Raw genomic sequence first — 20,398 nt, forward strand, 5'->3', positions numbered from 1 at the left:
TCACAAGACCATTCTGGCACTCTGATCTCAGACTTGCAGTCTCCAGAACCGTGAGCAACAAATGCTGTTTGTAAACTACCCAGCCTGTGGTCTTTTATTACAGTGACCTGAAAGGACTAAGGCTCCCCTGAAACATGACACATGGTTCATGCACACTTAAACATGCAGATGAAAGGATGTTGAAGTAAATTGGAAGGATGTAAACAAAATTCAGTCATGGCTGTAACTGTAGGAAGGAGGGGACAGGAAAGAGAGCATGGAAGGTAACAAAACGGTTGTCAACATTATTGTTAACATTTTATTGCTTTTCTGTAAAGAAGGCTGGAAGCAAATAATTTTGTAAAATTATTAACTATCAGTTTAGGGTAGGAAATCCTCAGGGGCTTATTAGTCTCTATACTTCTCTGTACGCCTATCAGTTCAGTCGCTCAGTCATGTCCAACTCTTTGCAACCGCATGGACTGCAGCACTCCAGGTAATTCAAACGTAAACAGGCAACTGCATAGCAGCACAGAAGGTGCTCTATGCGGCACATACAAGGCACAATGGGATATAACAGAAGAATGAGTCTCTCTGGTGTTTTCAGGACACTGCTTTCCACTGCCAGGTCAATGCCTATACACATGCCCGAATTTCTCCTGTTTAACCAAATGAATCTGTGAGCAGTTACTCCCTCAAGCAACTGCTCCATCTTCCCCCTTTCCTTCACAACTGAACTTCTTAGAAGAGTTGCCTACACTCGTTCTTCCTTTGTTTCCTCGCTCACACCCAAACCCACTGCAATCTGGCTTCTACCCCACGTAAATTGCTTCCACCTCCTAACTGCCAGATTCTTTCCGCTCTCATTTTACTTAACCATGCAAAGCACTTAAAGTAATTGACCAGGAACTGGAAAAGTTTCCTTCCCTTGGCGGTCACTGCTTCTGCCTCCCTTCATGGTTCATCACCGCCTCAAGTGTGGGTGCCTCCTCCCCGGTACAGTCACTTAATTCTAGGTTGTCTCCTAGGATGCCAAGCTGAGCTCAGTTCTCTCTCTCAGAAAAACAGTGATTTTCTCTGTTCTCGTGACTTTACCTGCAATCTGCTGGCTTCTACATGTGTATTTCTAGACCCTTCTGAGACCTATACATCTACCTTCAATTGTCGGATGGGTTTTTCCTATGTTCTCCACCTGTACCTCCACCCTCTAAGTCTCAAAGCTACCACATCCTCAAGAACTGTCACTGAAGGTTAAAGCTAAGAATGTGGACTTCTTGACTCCTACTTTTCTTGTCCTCATTCCAATGTTTAGTGACATATTGGTTACAGTTGCAATGCGCCTCTTGAACCTACCACCTCATCCCCACCTGTCACGCTACTTTAATTTAGATCTCTCACTCCACACACTCTGCCCCACTTTTCCAACAGCCCCCTTGAATTCCCTGTAATTACCACTATCATTTTTTAAACACAAATAAATGTCATTCCCTTGCTCAACATTCTTAAATACCTCCCACTGCCTGCAGATTTTCCTTTAAACTCCCCAAGCATAAATGCAAGGGCTTGAAACAATCCACCACCATCCATTCTTCCAGCTTCACTCTGGGGTACGTCTTCCCACACTGCCAATATTCAGGCCACCTGGACCTTCTAATCATTCCCCAGACGTGGCTTGAGTTTTCGTACAAATCTGGGCCTTGGCACAGGCTGTTATAACTACACTGGAATCCCTTTCTCTCTCTTCCACTGGTTTTCATGGCAGCTGATCCATTCAACAAATATTTCAGAGCCTACCATGGGCAGACCCTTTTCAAACTCATGGAATATCTAGTGAACAAAATAGCCCATCCCTACACTCTTGGGGTCTAAATTTCATAAGACCGAATTGCAGTCAATAAATCTGAGGCATGGTTTGAAGATGTCTGCTTCAATCATTAATAAGGCTTTCACAAAATCAGTGTTACATATGACCTTGGTGGCTTTTTCATGTCATCATAGCTCATCCTCTCCAACTAAATCTCATCTTCCACTTTAAGCCCATCAGCAGTAGGTTCACACATGCACCCATCCTATAGAATCTTTAAAATTTACAGCTCCACCTTCTCTTGCTGGAAACTATCTCTTCCCATGAAGGAAAGGAATCTTTCCTCTAGAGGGTTTGCAATTACATGTTGGAGTTGGGTAGACAATGTTGACTCAGGTTCCTCACAAATCAGCAGGCATCAGACCCACCCTGCATGAGTTCATAGAAGAGAAACAACAACAGATGAGCTCTTGGTGGTTAAGTCAGGAAATGCCCATATGGTAGTGCTGGTAACCTATACTGTATTTTTATTATTTTTTATATGTGTTTATTACATGTGTATCTCATGTAATCCTTGGATATTTGTAGAGAGACTAAGTCTTCAGAATTGTAACATCCATCATGCATGAAACAGTGTAGAATTAAAAATGCAGAAAGAGTATGCCAGAAACAAAGGAGGACAAAACATAGTCTGAACAGTATAGTAAAGTGCTCAGCTGGGATGGAAAATGACCGCAACTGGCTTGAAGCACTGAGAGGAAGGGTGAACAGTTAATCACAGCGATGCAAGGTAGAACTACCTCTGTGACACTTGATATCTGTAAAAGTGAACACATAAATATATGAGGAAGTTAACTACTGATAAAATGGCACACTTTTTTTTTTTTTAGTTTTTTGCCACTGTTTTGTCCAAGCCTATAAAGTCAAGTATATTAGACTTTTCTCTTTATACTGCTGCTGCTGCTAAGTCACTTCAGTCGTGTCCGACTGTGCGACCCCATAGACGGCAGCCCACCAGGCTTCCCGTCCCTGGGATTCTCCAGGCAAGAACACTGGAGTGGGTTGCCATTTCCTCCTCCAATGCATGAAAGTGAAGAGTGAAAGTGAAGTCACTCTTTGTACTAGTCAAGAACAAATAGAAATGCCTTCACAAGAGACTACTAGGATCAAAACCTTTTGGATATGACATTACTCTCTCCAGCATGTTTATTATTATCCAAGAAAAGAAAGAAGTTCAGCTTTACTAATAATTAGTATGCATGTTTCTTGAAGTATATGTGTATAATATATAAGGAAATCTATAAAAAAGAAAGTATATACTCAAAATTTTTTCACAGATAAGGGTATAAGATCAAAACACTTTGGAGACTGCTGACCTAGACACTAAATGGCTAGCAAAGAGTTTTAAATCACAGATCAAAATCAGATTTCAGAGGGTAAGCAAGGCAGAAGGGAAAAGGTAAAAAGTAAAACAAATAAAAACAAGACAGAAAATAATTTCAGATGCCAGAAAGGCATAATCAACAGTCTGCTGGTTACTGGGATAACTGCCTTACACTTTTTGCTGAGTGTAGGGACCAAGGCCAGAAGACGTGATGTGGTTATTTTGCTCCCCTGCTTAAAACCTCGGATCATTTCTCATTCCTCTTAAGATAAAGTTCAATCCTTAATAAAACTCAACCATCCAGGCCTATCTGCCTCTTCAGTATTTATCATTAGTCTCTCTCTCTCTCAGACATTTTTAGTTCTTTAAGTATGTTCTCCATACTTGTCTTTAAGTATCACTCAGGTGTCAACTTAATGTACACTTTCTTTAGGAGTTATTTTCTGAGCCCTAAAACATATTCAGTTTTTCCCCATATGTTCCTATAGCATCCTTTGCTCATTGTTCTGAAACTCTCAGCAGGATGCTAATGCATTGCTGAAAGTCTCTCTTCCATGCTGGCCATCTGTGAAGCCAGAGAAGGTATCTGTATCTCCCAAGCACCCAGCACAATGTTTGATTTATAACACACTAAATAAATGTGTTGAATGGAGTGAAATTGAGTGTTATGTGTTCTGAGACTCAGGGAGAGAGGGACAGAAAAAATTCCTTTGAACTCCTGAAGAACTTGCTTATTGCATTTCATGTTGGCAGAACTATGAGGCTCACCTAATAGTTAAAACAATATCTGACTTTTTTTGTCAGTACATTTAAATATACTCCATTATCTACTGGTCAACACATATTTGAATGCCCCTGTGGGTCCTGGGAGTGTGCACAGTCTCTTTACTCTGGCTTGGTAGATAAGAAACAATTAATTAAAACTGTATTCATTAAGGAACAGTATTAAAGGGATTCATGACTTCTTCTGACAGAGTGGAGGATGAAGTTCACAGCTTGCAGTCATGATATATATTGTCAAATGGTTAGTCTCAGCAAGACTGCCTGTGTCCAGTGTCCATAAGGGAGGGTGGGAGATGTGGTTGCAGGATCTAGCAGTCCAGGGAGGGAAGGGAGTGGAGTGATGGCAGATATGTAAGCAGAATGCTCTCTGAATCAAAATCATACCTTTGCATGGGATTCTAACATCCTTCCAAAGTTTGCCTGTGTTAACTTCCGATGCCCAGCCTGCCCCAGACCCTTCACTGACACTAGCTGCCCCACATCAGTCACTTCCATTAGTCCTTCAACTCAGGCTCAGGGAGACCCTGCCAGCTATTTTCATTTAAACTCTTTAGGCATGAATGGGTCTTTGCCCAACACACAAGACTGGGTATCCAGGCTTTTCCCATGTAGCATCATTTGAACTGGGCATTGGCTTTGGATCTTTACCTTGGGTATGATCTAGAAATCCACAGGGAACTTTGTCAGGTCACTTGTCCTTTAGCTCCACGTACCACCAACCCGGACAGTAAGCACTGTATCTGCTGAGCTGAGGCCACCCTCCCAGAACAATGTCAGGTCAGCCCAGAGCGCCACTCCTCATATGTCCCTGGCCTTGCCTATCCCATGCAGCCAGAATGCCTCAATTAAGACTGCCTCAGTCAACAGCCCTGTTCTTCCCCATCCCTAGCCATGTGACTATGGGTGAACTACTTAACCCTCTTGAGCCTCAATTCATTTATCAACAAAAAGGATATTCAACACTCCCAAGTGTTCCCCTTAGCAAAGTATACCTCCAGCACCTCCAGTATAATGTTGGACTTAGTGCTTTTGGCCACACACACACACACACACAACTTCCTTCCTCTCTTCTGGATAATAGCTTCACATCACCACAAGCAAAGGTCTTCACTCAGACCCCTAAGTTGAGTATGGAGCCTGCTTATGTGCACATCCTTGACCCTGCTGCTCCTTGATCACCCAAGGCCCGCATTCAGTCCATCACAAAGACCACCCATGAAGTCCCCCAAATCCACCAATTCCTTTTCTTCCCCTCCAACGTCCCCCACAACTGGGCAGTCCTTCCAGAAGCCTGGACAACAGCAATGTCCCGCAGCCGTCCTTTCCACCTGAACCCTTCCATCCTTCCGCCTTCCTTTACAGCAGGACAAGACAAGTCTTCTAAGGTCTTGCTTTTAGTATGCCTTTCTCAGAAATCTTGACTCCTTGACCACTGGATAAAATCCGCCCCATGAGATTTTCCTCAATCTCATGTCTCAGCCTCAGCACTTCTCAGACCATGATCTACTCCAGCCAAATTGCTGGAGTTCGAACCCCATGAAGTCCACCATGCAACCCACAAAATGGTTCCTTGAAATCTCTTTAAACCTCCATGGTCATTCAAAGCCCAACTTCTCCACTGGGTCCTACCCAGCAGATCCCCCAGGATGGCCTCCTCATCCCTTCAGCCTTAGAGGTCAAGACTGACCCCTTGCAGGGACTAAGTGCCCCTTCCTCACAACCTCCTTCCTCCATAACTGCCCCTGTCTCCCAGATCCCAATCTCACCACTCTCCAGACTGCCTATCCTAAAGATCAAAGGACTTTTAATCAGGCCAAAATATCATAGAAATGATATGATAAATCATATTTATCAGATCCTAAGTATCTGTCAGGCACTGTGCTGAGCATCTACTATATATATTGGTTCACTTCATCCTCCATACAACCTGTCAAAATGGATTCTCTTTATTGATTTACCATTCTATGTACATTTGAGTGTTTTTTAATAAGGAAAATAGTAAAAACTAAACAAATATACAAAAAATATAGTATATACAAGTATTATTATAGTATACATAAATAACATTATAGTAGTATAGTATATATAGTTTTATCTTTGAGAGAATATAGGATAAAAGCTATGACAGAAAGTAAAGTAGGATCAGGGAATAGGGAGACACAGGCAAATTGTTATGTTAGATGATGTCATCAGAGAAGTAATATTTTAATGAGAACATGAAAAGGGGAGGAAGCAAAACAATGGAGTATATGGGGCAAGAATGTTCCAGGCACAGACAAAGAAGCTAAGCTACAGAGTGGCCACATGACTTCCTAAGGTAGCAGTCACAGTATTTGAAACCTAGGCCTGACCCCAAGTCTTATCCTTATACAATCTTTTTCATCCACCATGAATGTTCTGTAGCAATTCACTCTTAACAGGCTTTGGCTTTTTGAAACTCTTTCACTCCCATTAGTTGGCAGCCATGGGCCATCTATGGGCAGGACACTGACCTCCATAACATTCTCCTCTCTAATTTTTTCTCAACTATAACATGGTTCCCCAGTTTTATATCCACTTCACACCTTTATTCTTCATAGATCTAATCCTAAACTCTGTCCCCTACTCAATTTCATGTCTTCAATTATCTTTATCTCTTTGCAACTGATTCTCAAGTTTGACTCTCCAGCTTAGTCTGATGGCCAGTTTCTTGCATTACTCTACACTCTATTCTCAATACCCATCACAATGCTTAATAAATTTGTGCATCTCTGATATAAATTAAACTTGAACTCCGCATTTCCGACTGCCTTTGGGACAGTTTGACCCAGATCCTTTCCTAGCACATCAAAATCAGTATTTCTAAAAGTGAGCATGTTTTCTTCCCTCCATGTTACCATCCTCCAAAACCTGTTGACTTCCTGTGTTCCCTGTTTCTCCATCATGGCACCATGAGGCACCCATCACCAGTCTGCCCATCTTTCTCTTTCCCAATCATCCCACCCTCTCATCCCCACTGCCTTTACCATTGTGCAAATATTTGTTTTCTCTGGCTTAGACTAAGGTAACAATCTCCTAATGACATCCTTGTCAACAATGCCGCCTAAACATCTATGCAAAATTAATGTTCTTTATTCTGTCACTCCTAAATTTAACTAGCTCCCCACTGTCTGGAGACTTCCCTGTAGCTCAAAAGGTAAAGAATCTGCCTGCAAGGCAGGAGACCAGGGTTCCATCCTGGGTTGGGAAGTTCCTCTGGAGAAGGGAATGGCAATCCACTCCAGTATTCTTGCCTGGAGAATTCCACGGACAGAGAAGCCTGGTGGGCTATAGTCTGTGGGGTCAAAAAGAGCTGGACACGACTGGTGACTAACACAGTCCAGTCCACTGTCTAGAGAATCCAATCTCACTCTTATGTACCAATAACTACTAGACTTCTACATTTTGACATCCTCAAAGACCTTAAAGGTTATAGTCCCAAATTGATCTCATTGTATTTCAACTAAACCTCCTTCTGTACTTTTCATCTTGGTAAATATACACCATCCACCAGTTACAAAAACCAAAAATCTAGGAGTTGAGCCAGGCTCCTCTTTCTCCCCCAACACCAATTACAGTTCAGTTCAGTCGCTCAGTCATGTCTCTTTGTGACCCCATGAACTGTAGCACGCCAGGCCTCCCTGTCCATCACCAACTCCCAGAGTTCACCCAAACTCATGTGCATCGAGTCGGTGATGCCATCCAGCCATCCCATCCTCTGTCATCCCCTTCTCCTCCTGCCCCCGATCCCTCCCAGCATCAGAGTCTTTTCCAGTGAGTCAACTCTTCGCATGAGGTGGCCAAATTACAACCCATCATCAAATCCTGTTGGCCTCATCCTCTACATCATGTGTACCTGCTACCTTCCACCACATCACCGATGCATTTCTATGATCCCAGTGTGTCTCACTGCAATTGTACCTCTGCAGGTCTACTCTACTACTGTTTCATTCCCTTTCTGTCCATTTGCCCCATCACTGTGGTTGTCTTCCCGTATGCAAATGTGGTCATGTTCTGCCCTTGACCGAAACTGACCAGTAGGTCCCTGCTGCCTTCACATCCTGAAGCAGACTACTTCTCCAGCTCCCTATTTCCCTGTTCCCCTCTACCCTCACCTTCACTGCACTCAGGACTTCTCACCATTGCCTGATTATACCACCACATTCTCTCAGATTAAGCCTTAGAACCACAACGTTCCCTGCCTAACTATACATTTTCCCACCTGTTGTATTTATCTAGAAGACTCATTCTCATCTGCCAGTCCCATCCAGTCGAGGGAGCCTGCTGTGATTCTATCCAGCCTGCACGAGGTAACTCACGTATGCCTTTCCAAAGCATTCTGTGCTTGGTGCTATCCTAAGATTTTGCACACACCAACTACTATCGCCCATGTCTATCTCTTTAACTAGATTCAGGGTCTCCCATGGGATATATTTCATCTCTGTATTCTAGTACTTAGAACAATATTTGACAAATAGTAGATGCTTAATATGTTTTACAAAAGAATTAATTGGCTCACATTTGGAGAATCCCTCACTGATATATGGAATATCAATATTATCTAGTCTACAGTTTAATGCTGTCTTTTTCCACATACAACTTGTTTTATATTTTAAGTGACTCTGTGAAACCAATATCACTTAGGAACAAACTGTGTGATTACGGAAGGTCTACCCCATGTTCCTTCAGCTTATATTTCACAGAAGACAAAGACTGCAGCTTCTGATATCCTCCATCAAGGACATACCCCCAGGGTCCTAGAAAAGCATTTAGCATGTGTCTTTGAAAATGAGATAAGCCAACATATTCTACCTAATCCATACACAATTGAGATCAAGTAGAATTCTGGGGTAGAGAAGGAAGATATGATTTAAAAGCTTAATTCCTAAACAACTAGCCTGCCTTTTTATTTTCTGAAATATTGACTTGCAGTGTCTCTCCTATAGTAGGTAATTGATCATTATGTTTCAAATGCATGACTGTTGAATAACAGACTCAAAACTATTTTGAAAACAACCAGAATACAGATTGCATTTAAAAGAGTTATAACTGTCACTGCTTGAGATCTGAAATTCAATTCTAATGATATTTATGAAAAGCCACAATCTCACAACCAAGGGTCTGAGATAAATGTAACTGTGCTTTAAATTGCAATGTTCCTAACAAATTATTTCTACAGTTCAATCTTCCTAGTGTAGTGTTTGTAGATTCCACATTGTATTTATCCTGAGAGGTGAACAACAATCTTAAAGTCTTAGGTTTTGTGGACACTAATTTTCATTCTGAATCCACATCTACAACTTTAATTGAACTAGAAGGGTTTATATAGATTAACTGCAAAGCTGGTACTTCAATCATGTCAGAAGGGTTAGTATTTACCACCTTTGAGATTTGTGGTTTAGGATGTGCTGCCTTTTTTAAAACTACCTTATAACACCTCCATCGAAAATGAGGCCTACTCTGTAAATCCATGGCAGGAGAATTCTCTCCCTCTACATCCCTACATACTGCTATATTTTGCAGTTGCCACCTTCCTTTTTCCACATTTCCCAATGTCTGGTTCTGAACTTTCAATATTGTTTTATTCTTGTCTCCCAAGATTTCTCTCCCCACAACTTTCAAATTAATGTAATGCACCTGTGTTTCAGAGCCAGCACCAACTCTCAGAAATCACAACTTCGACAGAAAATTATGATGAAACCAGACCATGGGAAGAAAGCAAACAGGGAACAGATTGCAGCAATACCATGCAGCTCAGTAGGAGGCCTCAAATTAAAGGGAGTTGGGGGAAATAAATGATACAAAAGAGTATTGGAAGAATTCTTGGAAAAGATTCAAGAAAGACTTGGTAGAACTTGATGTTCACAAGTGTTTGCAATATTAAATCACATATAATAACATTCTTATGATAAATGATATTTATCACTATATTATACATTTATTACTATATCACCTATGATAAATGATAAATATCACTATAAAGTGATATTTAAAAATTAGAATGCTATTCTACTTAATTTTTTTAAATCTTACTAATTTGTAATGCCTTTACCTTTCAGTTCAGTTGCTCAGTCATGTCCAACTCTTTGCGACCCCATGAATCGCAGCATGGCAGGCTTCCCTGTCCATCACCAACTCCCAGAGTTCACTGAGACTCACGTCCATCGAGTTGGTGATGCCATCCAGCCATCTCATCCTCTGTCGTCCCCTTCTCCTCCTGCCCCCAATCCCTCCCAGCATCAGAGTCTTTTCCAATGAGTCAACTCTTCACATGAGGTGGCCAAAGTACTGGAGTTTCAGCTTTAGCATCATTCCTTCCAAAGAAACCCCAGAGCTGATCTCCTTCAGTACCAGAATATTATTTAAACTGGCAAATAGAAAGCTAGGCATTTTCGATTCCTTTCTGACTACCTTTAAACAGAAGTTATCACTCATTTTGTATTCTCCAGGCTTCAAAATGATGTTTGCCTTATTTTAAAAAGGTGCACTTCCTAACAGACTCCCAGCATCATAGGTTTTAAAATCTTTAAAATAGCTTAGATAGTGTCACCATGTATTTAACTGGAGGCCACATAAACCCATGTTACAGAAGAGAACACAGTGGGCAAAGTCAGGCAATGGAAAAAATATAGAATTTTGAGCTCAATTCTTTGACAGCTTTATTTTGTAAGATCCCAAAGAGAGAAAGATCAAGTTCAATATCACTGTTCGCCTTCACTGCATCCACTTGGAAAGGAATGGCACTTATATCCACTGGAAGTAATCTTGCTTTCAGAATCCATCTCACTTCATCTTTACCTCTATTATGGCAATAAATATTTTAAAATACACGTGTTTAGTTATTTATTTCTCCCCTACTCAGCTCTAAATACTTGGTGCATACTCAGCAAATATCTCTTGAATAAATGGTAAGGTTTCTAAAGGCAGACTCCACTTCTCATTCATGCCAGCACTATGTAGTTTCTTGGTAAATATATATTTTTACTGGTTAACCTCATTTCTTCATTACAGAATCCATCCCTATAACCTACAAGTAATATAATTACCACCATCATATAGGTGAAGAACGAGGAACAGAAACGTTATAGTCAGAGGCTATTTTGTATACCCCCCACTTCTCTGAATTAAATAAGATTTCTCTAAATTAAACTTGTTTTGGGGACTGGATTTGATGGGGTTATTTTAGAAATGTCTGTTGCTTATTTCTATATTATTTGGGTTTTTCCAAACTCCTTGCAAACACAACAAGAAAACCAGAGGATCTGTTTCCACAGTGATGGGATAGATTGGAGTATAAGAGGGCATCTCCACCTTTAGGCTTTAACCACAACATAAGATGCTTTTATTCATTTAACATCACTGGAGCACTTACAACATACAAAACATGGTTAAAAGGTAAGAGCTAAACCAATTTTTTTGTAAGTAGTTTTTTGTGCTATTCTAATGAAAAATTGAAGTATAAAAAGTTACAATCCAAAAGAAAGCCCCTGGCAGGATATCCATGCTGAAATGCAGATCAGTTTAATAGTTACATGTGCTATTTTCAATCAAGTTTATTATGAAGCTCATAAAGACTTTTGGAAGTCATGTCTTCCCTGGTCAAAAAAAAAATCATATTTGGGGACACTATTGGGAACACCTTACTATCTGCAACACAGTGTGTAGGTACTATTATAGTGAAGACATGGGTGGGGGAGCATGCATAGTCATGAGCTTGCAGCACTTACTCCATCAGTCAAATCTGATTTTGATTCCTATTTGTGAGCAGATAATGTCATTTCTTAAATAAACTGCTTCACTCAAAAGATTCTTCAAATATTAAGAAGCGTTGACATGTGGAGATGAAGTCTATTTCTTCTCCAAAACCTTTTTAAAGTAAAGACTTATAAAAAAAAATTGCCAGTTCAAATTCCCTCAAGACTTTTATTCACTATTCATGAGCAGATGCTACTGGGTATGTAGGGGGGGACACTTCCATAACTAAGTCAATCCGGATCTCAGGTAACCAAGACGTTATGCACTGTTATTGTAAAATGGGCTGAATAGTTATTTTTACCTAAATTTAAATAATTGGGGTAGAAGATGTAGGAGAGAGACGTTTCTAAAACATCAATAATACATCTACAGGGACAACCTATTTCGAATGGGAGAACCATTAGACCACACAGGCTCTGTTCATTTGGGAAGAAAATTAGCCTTTAATATGTTGGCATGAAGGCCAAGTGCTCAATATGGCAAATTTTACATTTATATCCATATTCAAATAATTCATTAGAGTGTCAGAGTGAATGGAAAACTTACATGAAATACAGTATTCTAACGCATATATATGGAATTTAGAAAGATGGTAACAATAACCCTGTGTACGAGACAGCAAAAGAGACACTGATGTATAGAACAGTCTTATGGACTCTGTGGGAGAGGGAGAGGGTGGGAAGATTTGGGAGAATGACATTGTAACATGTAAAATATCATATAAGAAACGAGTTGCCAGTCCAGGTTCGATGCACGATACTGGATGCTTGGGGCTAGTGCACTGGGACGACCCAGAGGGAGGGTATGGGGAGGGAGGAGGGAGGAGGGGTCAGGATGGGGAACACATGTATACCTGTGGTGGATTCATTTTGATATTTGGCAAAACTAATACAATTATGTAAAGTTTAAAAATAAAATAAAATTAAAAAAAATAAAAATAAAAAAAAATAAAAAATAAAATAAAAAAAAAAAAACAAAACAAAAAAAAAAAAACACTGAGCCTTTCTTTTTTCAGGCTTTCTAATACTAAGGACATTATGTATGTGTACAGAACAGTCTATAGTGAAGAAACTGGGCGAGAAGGCAGACAGCCCAAGTGGTGAGAGTTAAAGAGTTGAACTTCATCTCATCTCAGCCCTGCCATGGTTTCCATGCCCTTTCAATTCCCTTTCAACACATGATTCTGTGAAGTCTGATACTAAAGAAAACACACCTAAGGAAATGGATATGTAAATGTTGAAAGATATGGTTTTTTTTAATAATTTTTCCATTCCTTTCCACAGTCACTGATATAATAAAGGGGTTTATCATCTGATGAAGATAATAATGGTAGACAGGGTTGGGGAAGGGTCGGTGTAGCCATTCAGGATCTGGGTTGGGAAATGTTATGAAGGGCTATTCTCTGTAACACTAACTCAGACCAGTACTGATAATCACACTCATGATTCAGGAGTCCTTAGCTCATCTTTCCACTCTTTTATTGGAAAGAGAACCAAGAGAGGTGATCATCACTCCCTGAGGGGCCCCTGAACCACCAATCCCCTGGGGGTGACAGGTCTGGAAGGTATTAAGAATGACAGAGGGTCATAGCGACAGTATCCAAAGATGACACTGCCTATTGCTCTAAATACACAGAAAACACTGGTTACTTATTAAGCTTTTCTTCAAAAATGATGTAAACTCTCATAGCCACACATTACAGATACAAGAACATGCACACATGAGCAGTTTAGAGGAGCAGTATCTTGCTGTCACATTATTCATAGACCTGGCCCATGAAACAGAAAAGACAGAACCAAAAAAAAACAGTGTTACTTCCAGTAGATGCCTTAACAAGCAATCAAACATGAACTGTAATTTTGGGTCTCTGGTAGGTCTACCACTGAGCAGTGCGGTTTAAATTCCATAACAATGTTTGAAGCACCTACTATTTTGTGAAGCGCTGTGCCAGTCATTAGCAGGGGTATGAAAATTAGCAATTCATGTACAGTACTCAGCATCAAGGTGTTATAACTTAAGACTGCACACCAAAGAAATATATATAGCTTCTTCTGCTTTGTCAGATGTAAGTCAAAGGAGAATGATTGATGAAAATTTAAAGCATAATTCTTTGGGGAGGGGCCGGGGGAAATCAGTAAGGCTGCACTGAGAAAGACACTGCATTCAAGATGAGTGTCTCAGAGGATGGATTCAATGTTGAACACTCAACAGTGTTCAAGTGGGTCATGCGGGGTATAAAGCTCATCCTAAGCAGTAGGTAGAATATGAGACGTGTGGGGACTCGGGAACAATTCAGTTTAGCAGGTCAAAGTGTAGCCTTAAAAGAGTCATGAAAGAAATGTTGAGATAGAGGACTGTCACCACACTGTGGAAGCCTTGACTATCAAGCTAAGAAGATGGTATTTTTAGTGCTAAAAGTAATGGCAAGGTTTTGCATAAGAGAATGATCTGACTCAAATCAGGTTTTAATAAAGGTATTTGGTTGTGTGTGAGGAGTAGCACGTAGTGCAAATAGAAGACAACTATGATGGTCTGAGAAATAAGAATATAACGTTAAGCAATGCAATGGGAGCTGGAGGAGGAGATGGACATAAAAGCTAGAAGAGAATCAATAAGGCTTGGTGACTGATTCCACATAGAAAGAGAGGAAATAAAGTGGAAAGGACCATAGAGAAAGAATCACTTTTGCTTTACTTTTTAACTGTGTGCCTCAAAAAATGATGTCACCATCATGAAAACTTGGATGATAAATTGTTCTTAGAAGAAAGTATATGTCTTTTCTGACATACTGACTTCAAGGTGCTGGTAAAACTTGTTGATGGGTCTGACCAATAGGGCACGCAAATGTCCATCTGGTAATGTGGAAAGGGACTGAGCCAGAGCTACAGACTAACAAGTCGTCTGCATCCAGATAAAATGTGTCAAAGCCACAGTTTGATTAGAGAGAAATAAGAGAATGAAGACAGAACTCTGTGCAAAGTTGTACAGAATGGACAAAGGAAGAAATAAAGATCAGAAAATGAGATCTGAGAGAAGTAGGAAGAGACAGAATAATGCAATGTCACAAAATACAAGGGGAATTCATTCATTCAATAAATGTTATTGAGCAAATACTGTATGCTAGGCTTGATGCCAGATGCTGCCAACAAGGTAGTAGGCACAACACAACAGCTCTGCTCCCAGGGTTCACAGTCTTCCAAGGAGTGTAGATAAATAGCATAAAGCATGGCAGTGAGTTCAGAAAAATGTGAATGGAGAAAAGAACACTAGGACCTTTAACCAAATGAACAGTTTTGAAAAAGAAGTAGGTGATTTAATGCCCAGTAGTGAATAAACCTATAGTGACAGATCAAGTTATATAACTTTAAAATATTTTTAATTATTTTAATTGGAGGCTAATTACAATATTGTGGTGGTTTCTGCTATACATTGACATGAATCAGTCACGGGTATACATGCGTCCCCCATCCCAAAACCCCTTCCCACCTCCCTCCCCATTCCATCCCTCTGGGTTGTCCCAGTGCATCAGCTTTGAGTGCCCTGTTTCAGTAAAGGCCACTGAACGAATTAAAAACTCATTTTCCCTCTGTCCCTTCACCTCTCTCTCACACACACACTTTAATCTGCTTGAAAGTCCCTAAGAAAGGAGGCTATTAAGCAAGCACACTCTGCAATGAAATATTGAAAAGCATTATTATCCACATCTTCTAGAACACCAGTGAAGACAAGAAAAACAAATAAAAGGATGAAAAAAAGACTAAGAAGGACCATGCACTTCAATCCCAGAAATATATCAAAAGAGTCAACTACTATCCAGTCTATGATTCCATGGAAATTTTGCATACATGTTTTATACTGCATGAATCATTAATTTCCAAACTATCTATAGCCTTATTTGATGAAACTTTGCATAAGCATTGGCCAAAAAAAAAAAGTGGAGCAAGCAGAAGAGGGTTGTTGAATTTTACCATTTCACCATGTGATTTGCTTAGAACCTTCTTACATTCAACAACACAAAGAAGACAGAATAATGCCTTGTGCCATGAAAAGCTTTTTCAGGATTGAGAACAGACTTTTCACTACTACCCTTGTGGAATTACTAATTTGGGTTTATCTTTAATAAACTCCCAACTTAAGCTGAGGCCATGATAACATCCATCTAACAATACAAAAACGAAGAGCATTTTTCACTGTACTATTGTTGGTTGCCAAACTTGAGAACTTCCCAGGTGAAATGTGAAACTGAGTCCCACACACAGGGGGTAAGGAGAGACCAAAGAAAGAGGAGGACCGCTCCAGACTGGTCAGTGGCAGGTTGAATAAACAAAGGACCTGAAATAACAAGGCTTGTCTTGAGTGAAGCAAGATGAGTAGATCTCCACACCTGCACTCCAGATTCTTAAAGGTTTATATAGAGGGTTTAACGAGGTTAAGTAATGAATACTATAGAATTCCATGGACAGAAGAGCCTGGCAGGCTACAGTCCATGGGGTCACAAAGTCAGACACGACTGAACGACTAACACTTTCACAGTCATGAATACCACCCAGGTGTCCTTAAGTTACTCTCTCAAGGCTGTGTCCTTGAAAATGGCTTGTGCTGTGCAAATAGTGGGCAGAACATACATCCCAAGGACAGGGGAGGCAGGTGATGGGCCTCTGATTGCCCAGTTTGGGCCACATCCTCCATGACCTCCTCTAACTATGAAAACACCCATTTCCCTCCCCATGTTGAGCTGTAGATTACATCACATAACAGTTGCCATCTCTGTGTCAGATAGAAGAAATTAAGGACACCAGTGAATAATGTTGTGGGTTTTTTTCTCTGACCTTACTTCTGATTCTCTTTCAAATATACTGTTGAATAATCATCACCCTCTGCCTCTCCACCAGTATTAGGATTATGTTTGATTTTGTACCAGGGGAGCAAATGACATGAAAAATTTGTTCTGGGCAAGCTTTTGGTATAATGTAGAAACTGATGAGAGGGAGAATAGAAATTAGCTCTATGATTCCTAACAAACCTTCTCCACTTATATGTGACCATTGACAAGCATCCATTTCCCATTTTCCACAGTATTATCAACTACCATGACTTAGAAATGATGTTAATCAGTTAGCATAGTAAATACATCACTCGTTAAAAGGAGTAAGAAGTGAGTTAAGTAATTGTATCATAAAGTTTTAGCAACTCACTCAACCTTGCTTCCATCTTTCCTGCATTTTCCTCTCTACTTTCACTTTAATGTAGTCTATGTTTCTCAGTAAACTATTTTTCTGGCTCTAGAGTCCAGTCATAAAATACAGACACACAACACACACACACGCTTCTCCAATTCCTGATTTCCCTCTAACCCTAATCCATTTCTGTCTGATCCTCCAGTTAAATTTCATTTTAATCCTGATTACCTCATTTTATAAACCTTCATTCAAGAGACATATATTCAAAAGAAGATCACCATGGTCATGTTAGAAGATGCAAATATCCCATTTATTTTAAAGGAAATAAGAGGTCAGGAGCTATTGTTTTAACATATTACTGACCAGGGGATTTTTGTATACAGAAACTAATGCCTGTGGCTGGCGATTTGTTGCATAAGCGAACACTAAAACACTCCAGTCAATAACCAGGTAACAAAAGACATTAATACATCTCTGGTCAAGAAGCCATTAAAAAGAACTGAAATTAGACTGGAAACCTTTAAAGATGACAGTCTTTTCTTGTCCCAGGATTAGTCAAGACTCAACACTTGAGCCCAAATCAAAGTATGGAAGTTTGCTGAAAATACAAAGACCTTTGCTGCAAAGACAGAGACCCTACGAAACAACTACATATCTGGGGACTATTCTCCAATTTAAACTTGAAACACTAAAAACAACAACAAAAAAGGGTGCTTCATTTTTTTTCTTCTAAAGTTAACAATTAACTTTAAAAGTTTTTCTTCTTCTAAACAATTAACTCTAAAAACATGTGAATACAATTCCAGAAACAGATGTCAGATCAATTCAAGCCAGAAAATGCTTCCTTTTTGGTCTCACCTGAGAAAGATATAAATCAGGAGCTTTCTATTCTCCAAATGAACAATGAACACACGCTGATTCTAGAGATGGTACTGAAAGTCTTTTCTTTTTTAATACATCATACTCCTCAGATGTGATTTCATCTTTCTCATTTTATCCAACAAGTAGAGATTATGGCCACCTATGGCACTGTGAACAGATGAGGTGAGCTGATTCAATCCCCATCTGGCCAATTAAAGACTAGGCTCAGCCAAAAAGCTGCTATTGCTGACGAGCTGAACAATGCAAGCCACCCAGTTCCCCAGACTTCTGTTCCTACAACCATCTCTATTTCTGAGAATCTACAATTGCCTTGTGCATGAGTAAGTTCCCGAAAGGCTCCCTACCCTATGGAGTCGAAGGAACTGCAAAGACAGAGACCCTATGAAATCAACTATGCAGCCCTCTACAGTTACAACTCTCATTCTGAAAAATTCAATCTCTTCAAGATTATGAGCATTGGCCCTAAGATATATCCTAGATATACTTAGTTTGCAATGAGTGGCAGCTATTGTCACGAGGGAAATGTGAACTATACATCATTATAAGTCATACTGGGGGCTCTAAAGGTGATAGGTTTTTTCCAGCCTACCAAGAGTATTTTCTCTAAGACTTTACATTCAAAAAAGACTAGGGTCCTCCCAGTTATAATAACTTGAACTACTGGACGGAAAGGAAGAAAAGGAACATATCCGTATCTCAATGTCTATAAATTAGGGCAATGGACTCTAGTTGAAGTGACTCCATTTCCCTGGGTATAAACACCTAAAATGTGGACATGCCTCTTTCCTTGCAACTTTATAGCCCTGAAGTACAACTTTTTCATCCTGCAAATCCAAACCATGCTGTGGCCACGTGTGACCCCCTCATTTTATATAATCTGGGAAAGGTCCACTCTCGATTACTCTCAGGTTCCCCACAATAACCTTCATTCGATTTACGACTCCTCTAAAATTTGTACACATGTAAAGCCACCTAAAAACAAACCAATTCTACCCAGGGGGCTTTACTGGGGTGTGGTGAGGGGTAAGGGAGCTATGGTCCCATATTCTGCTATGGATACCTGTCCCTGCTTTCGCAGAATGCATGATACTCTGAAAGCCAAGCTCCTTGCACAGAGTGCCAAGTACCTTTCCAAGGCTATACTGTGTGTAAATTATCTCCAAGTGTCACTGAGGACCATTTTCTCTGAACACACTAAACTGAAGCTGACAATAAAATAAGACATACGGTCCTGCTGAAGAATCTGACCTGGGAAACATTCCGCCTGTGTATTACCAGGGGACGAAAATAGAGTTTTAATGAAGAAATGTTTGGAAGCATAAATGCACCGTGGAGGGAGAAGATCAATACTATTTCAGATCATCTATCCCCAGGTGTTAGGAGAAGGAAGTGTGAGGTCTGAAGTCATTTGGCAAATGCGTAAACAACATGGGAAATTTTCAGAGAAGGCAAAAGTAGGCACAGGATCGCAGGGGACCCTGACACTGGCGAGTTTCACACACACTTCAAACACCTCTTCTTTCCCGACCTGTACCTTGCATGCACCCCCTCTCCTCCGCACCCCCATTCCCGCCGCTGCCACCTCCCCTTCCCAGTCCCGCCCAGCTGACTATCTCACATGCAGCAAAGGCAACAAGCGTCCCCAGCCCAGGAAGGGGTCCCCGTCTCAGCTCGTGAGGGAAGCAGAGTGGAAGCGGGAGCCCGCTCCAACGCTTATTGCATCCTACCGCCTGTGGAGCTCGCCTCCTCCAGCTGAGCCGAGATGCTTTCCACCCTCCTCACGTTCATCTTTGGGGACGTAGGGCGCAGGAGCGGGACACGGGAGTCAACCGGCCCAGAGGCGTCTGGCGATGGGTCTGGCACCGGAGCGCACTCGCTGCTCGGCCCGGGGGCGTCCGCCGCGCTGGGAGCGAGAGAGTCGGCGGCGGCGGCGGCGGGCAAGGCGCGCGGAGCGGATGCAGGTGCGGGCGGAGGCCGGCGGGGGGCGCCGGGGGCGCGGCGCGGTGCTGGGCAGCGGGGGCGCGCGGGTAGCGCGGGTGCCGGGGGCGACAGGCTGGAAACCGGAGCCGCTAACCGCTAGCCCGAGAGCCAGGCGCCCCCTCCCTTCGCCGCCTCTGCCACCTGCTGCCAAGTCACTGGATTGGGGTGGTGCTGGCCTGGGGGCTCTGACCACAGAGCATCCAGACCTTAAGGAGACCGGAGGCGATTCCGAGAGTTGCCCGGTGCCTCCAAGAGCCCTTCTTGCCGCGCGCAACGCCGGCTCTGCGGAGGGGCTGCAGGGCCCCACGCCTTCGCACAGAACCGTCTGCCGAATCCCCAGGGGCTCAGACTCCGAAGGCTAAACTTGAGGTTGCTGCCCAAAGTTAGGCTGAGTTCGAAGGACACCAGAAGGGTAGAGCAAGGAGATGCCTTCTCCAAAACCGGGCAGAGCGCCAGAGAGTCCTGGAACTCCTAGACGGGAAACTTCACGATTGAAGTTCGAACCAGTCATGAGACTTGGCTAGGTGTTGGGAAAGGCGGGCCCTTCACGCCCAGGTGCGCGGGCGGGCAAGGCCGAGATGAGAATGCCACTTTGGAGAGAGAGATTGGAGGGGATTGGGGAGGGGTTTTTCA

General features: G+C 41.6%; 1 protein-coding gene across 1 annotated transcript in view; it reads right to left on the reverse strand.

Annotated features, from left to right (window-relative positions):
- Positions 1–19,580, reverse strand: part of KCNIP4 (potassium voltage-gated channel interacting protein 4) — a 1,318,263-nt gene extending 1,298,683 nt beyond the window's left edge. Inside the window, exon 1 of the mRNA XM_070791223.1 lies at positions 19,513–19,580. Within this exon, the coding sequence (XP_070647324.1) occupies positions 19,513–19,573 (61 nt within the window). The 5' untranslated portion in view covers positions 19,574–19,580. The remainder of the gene's footprint in view (positions 1–19,512) is intronic.
- Between the last annotated feature and the right edge of the window lie 818 nt (positions 19,581–20,398).

The sequence above is a fragment of the Bos indicus genome, chromosome 6, assembly GCF_029378745.1.
Source record: "Bos indicus isolate NIAB-ARS_2022 breed Sahiwal x Tharparkar chromosome 6, NIAB-ARS_B.indTharparkar_mat_pri_1.0, whole genome shotgun sequence".
Classification (NCBI taxonomy): domain Eukaryota; kingdom Metazoa; phylum Chordata; class Mammalia; order Artiodactyla; family Bovidae; genus Bos; species Bos indicus.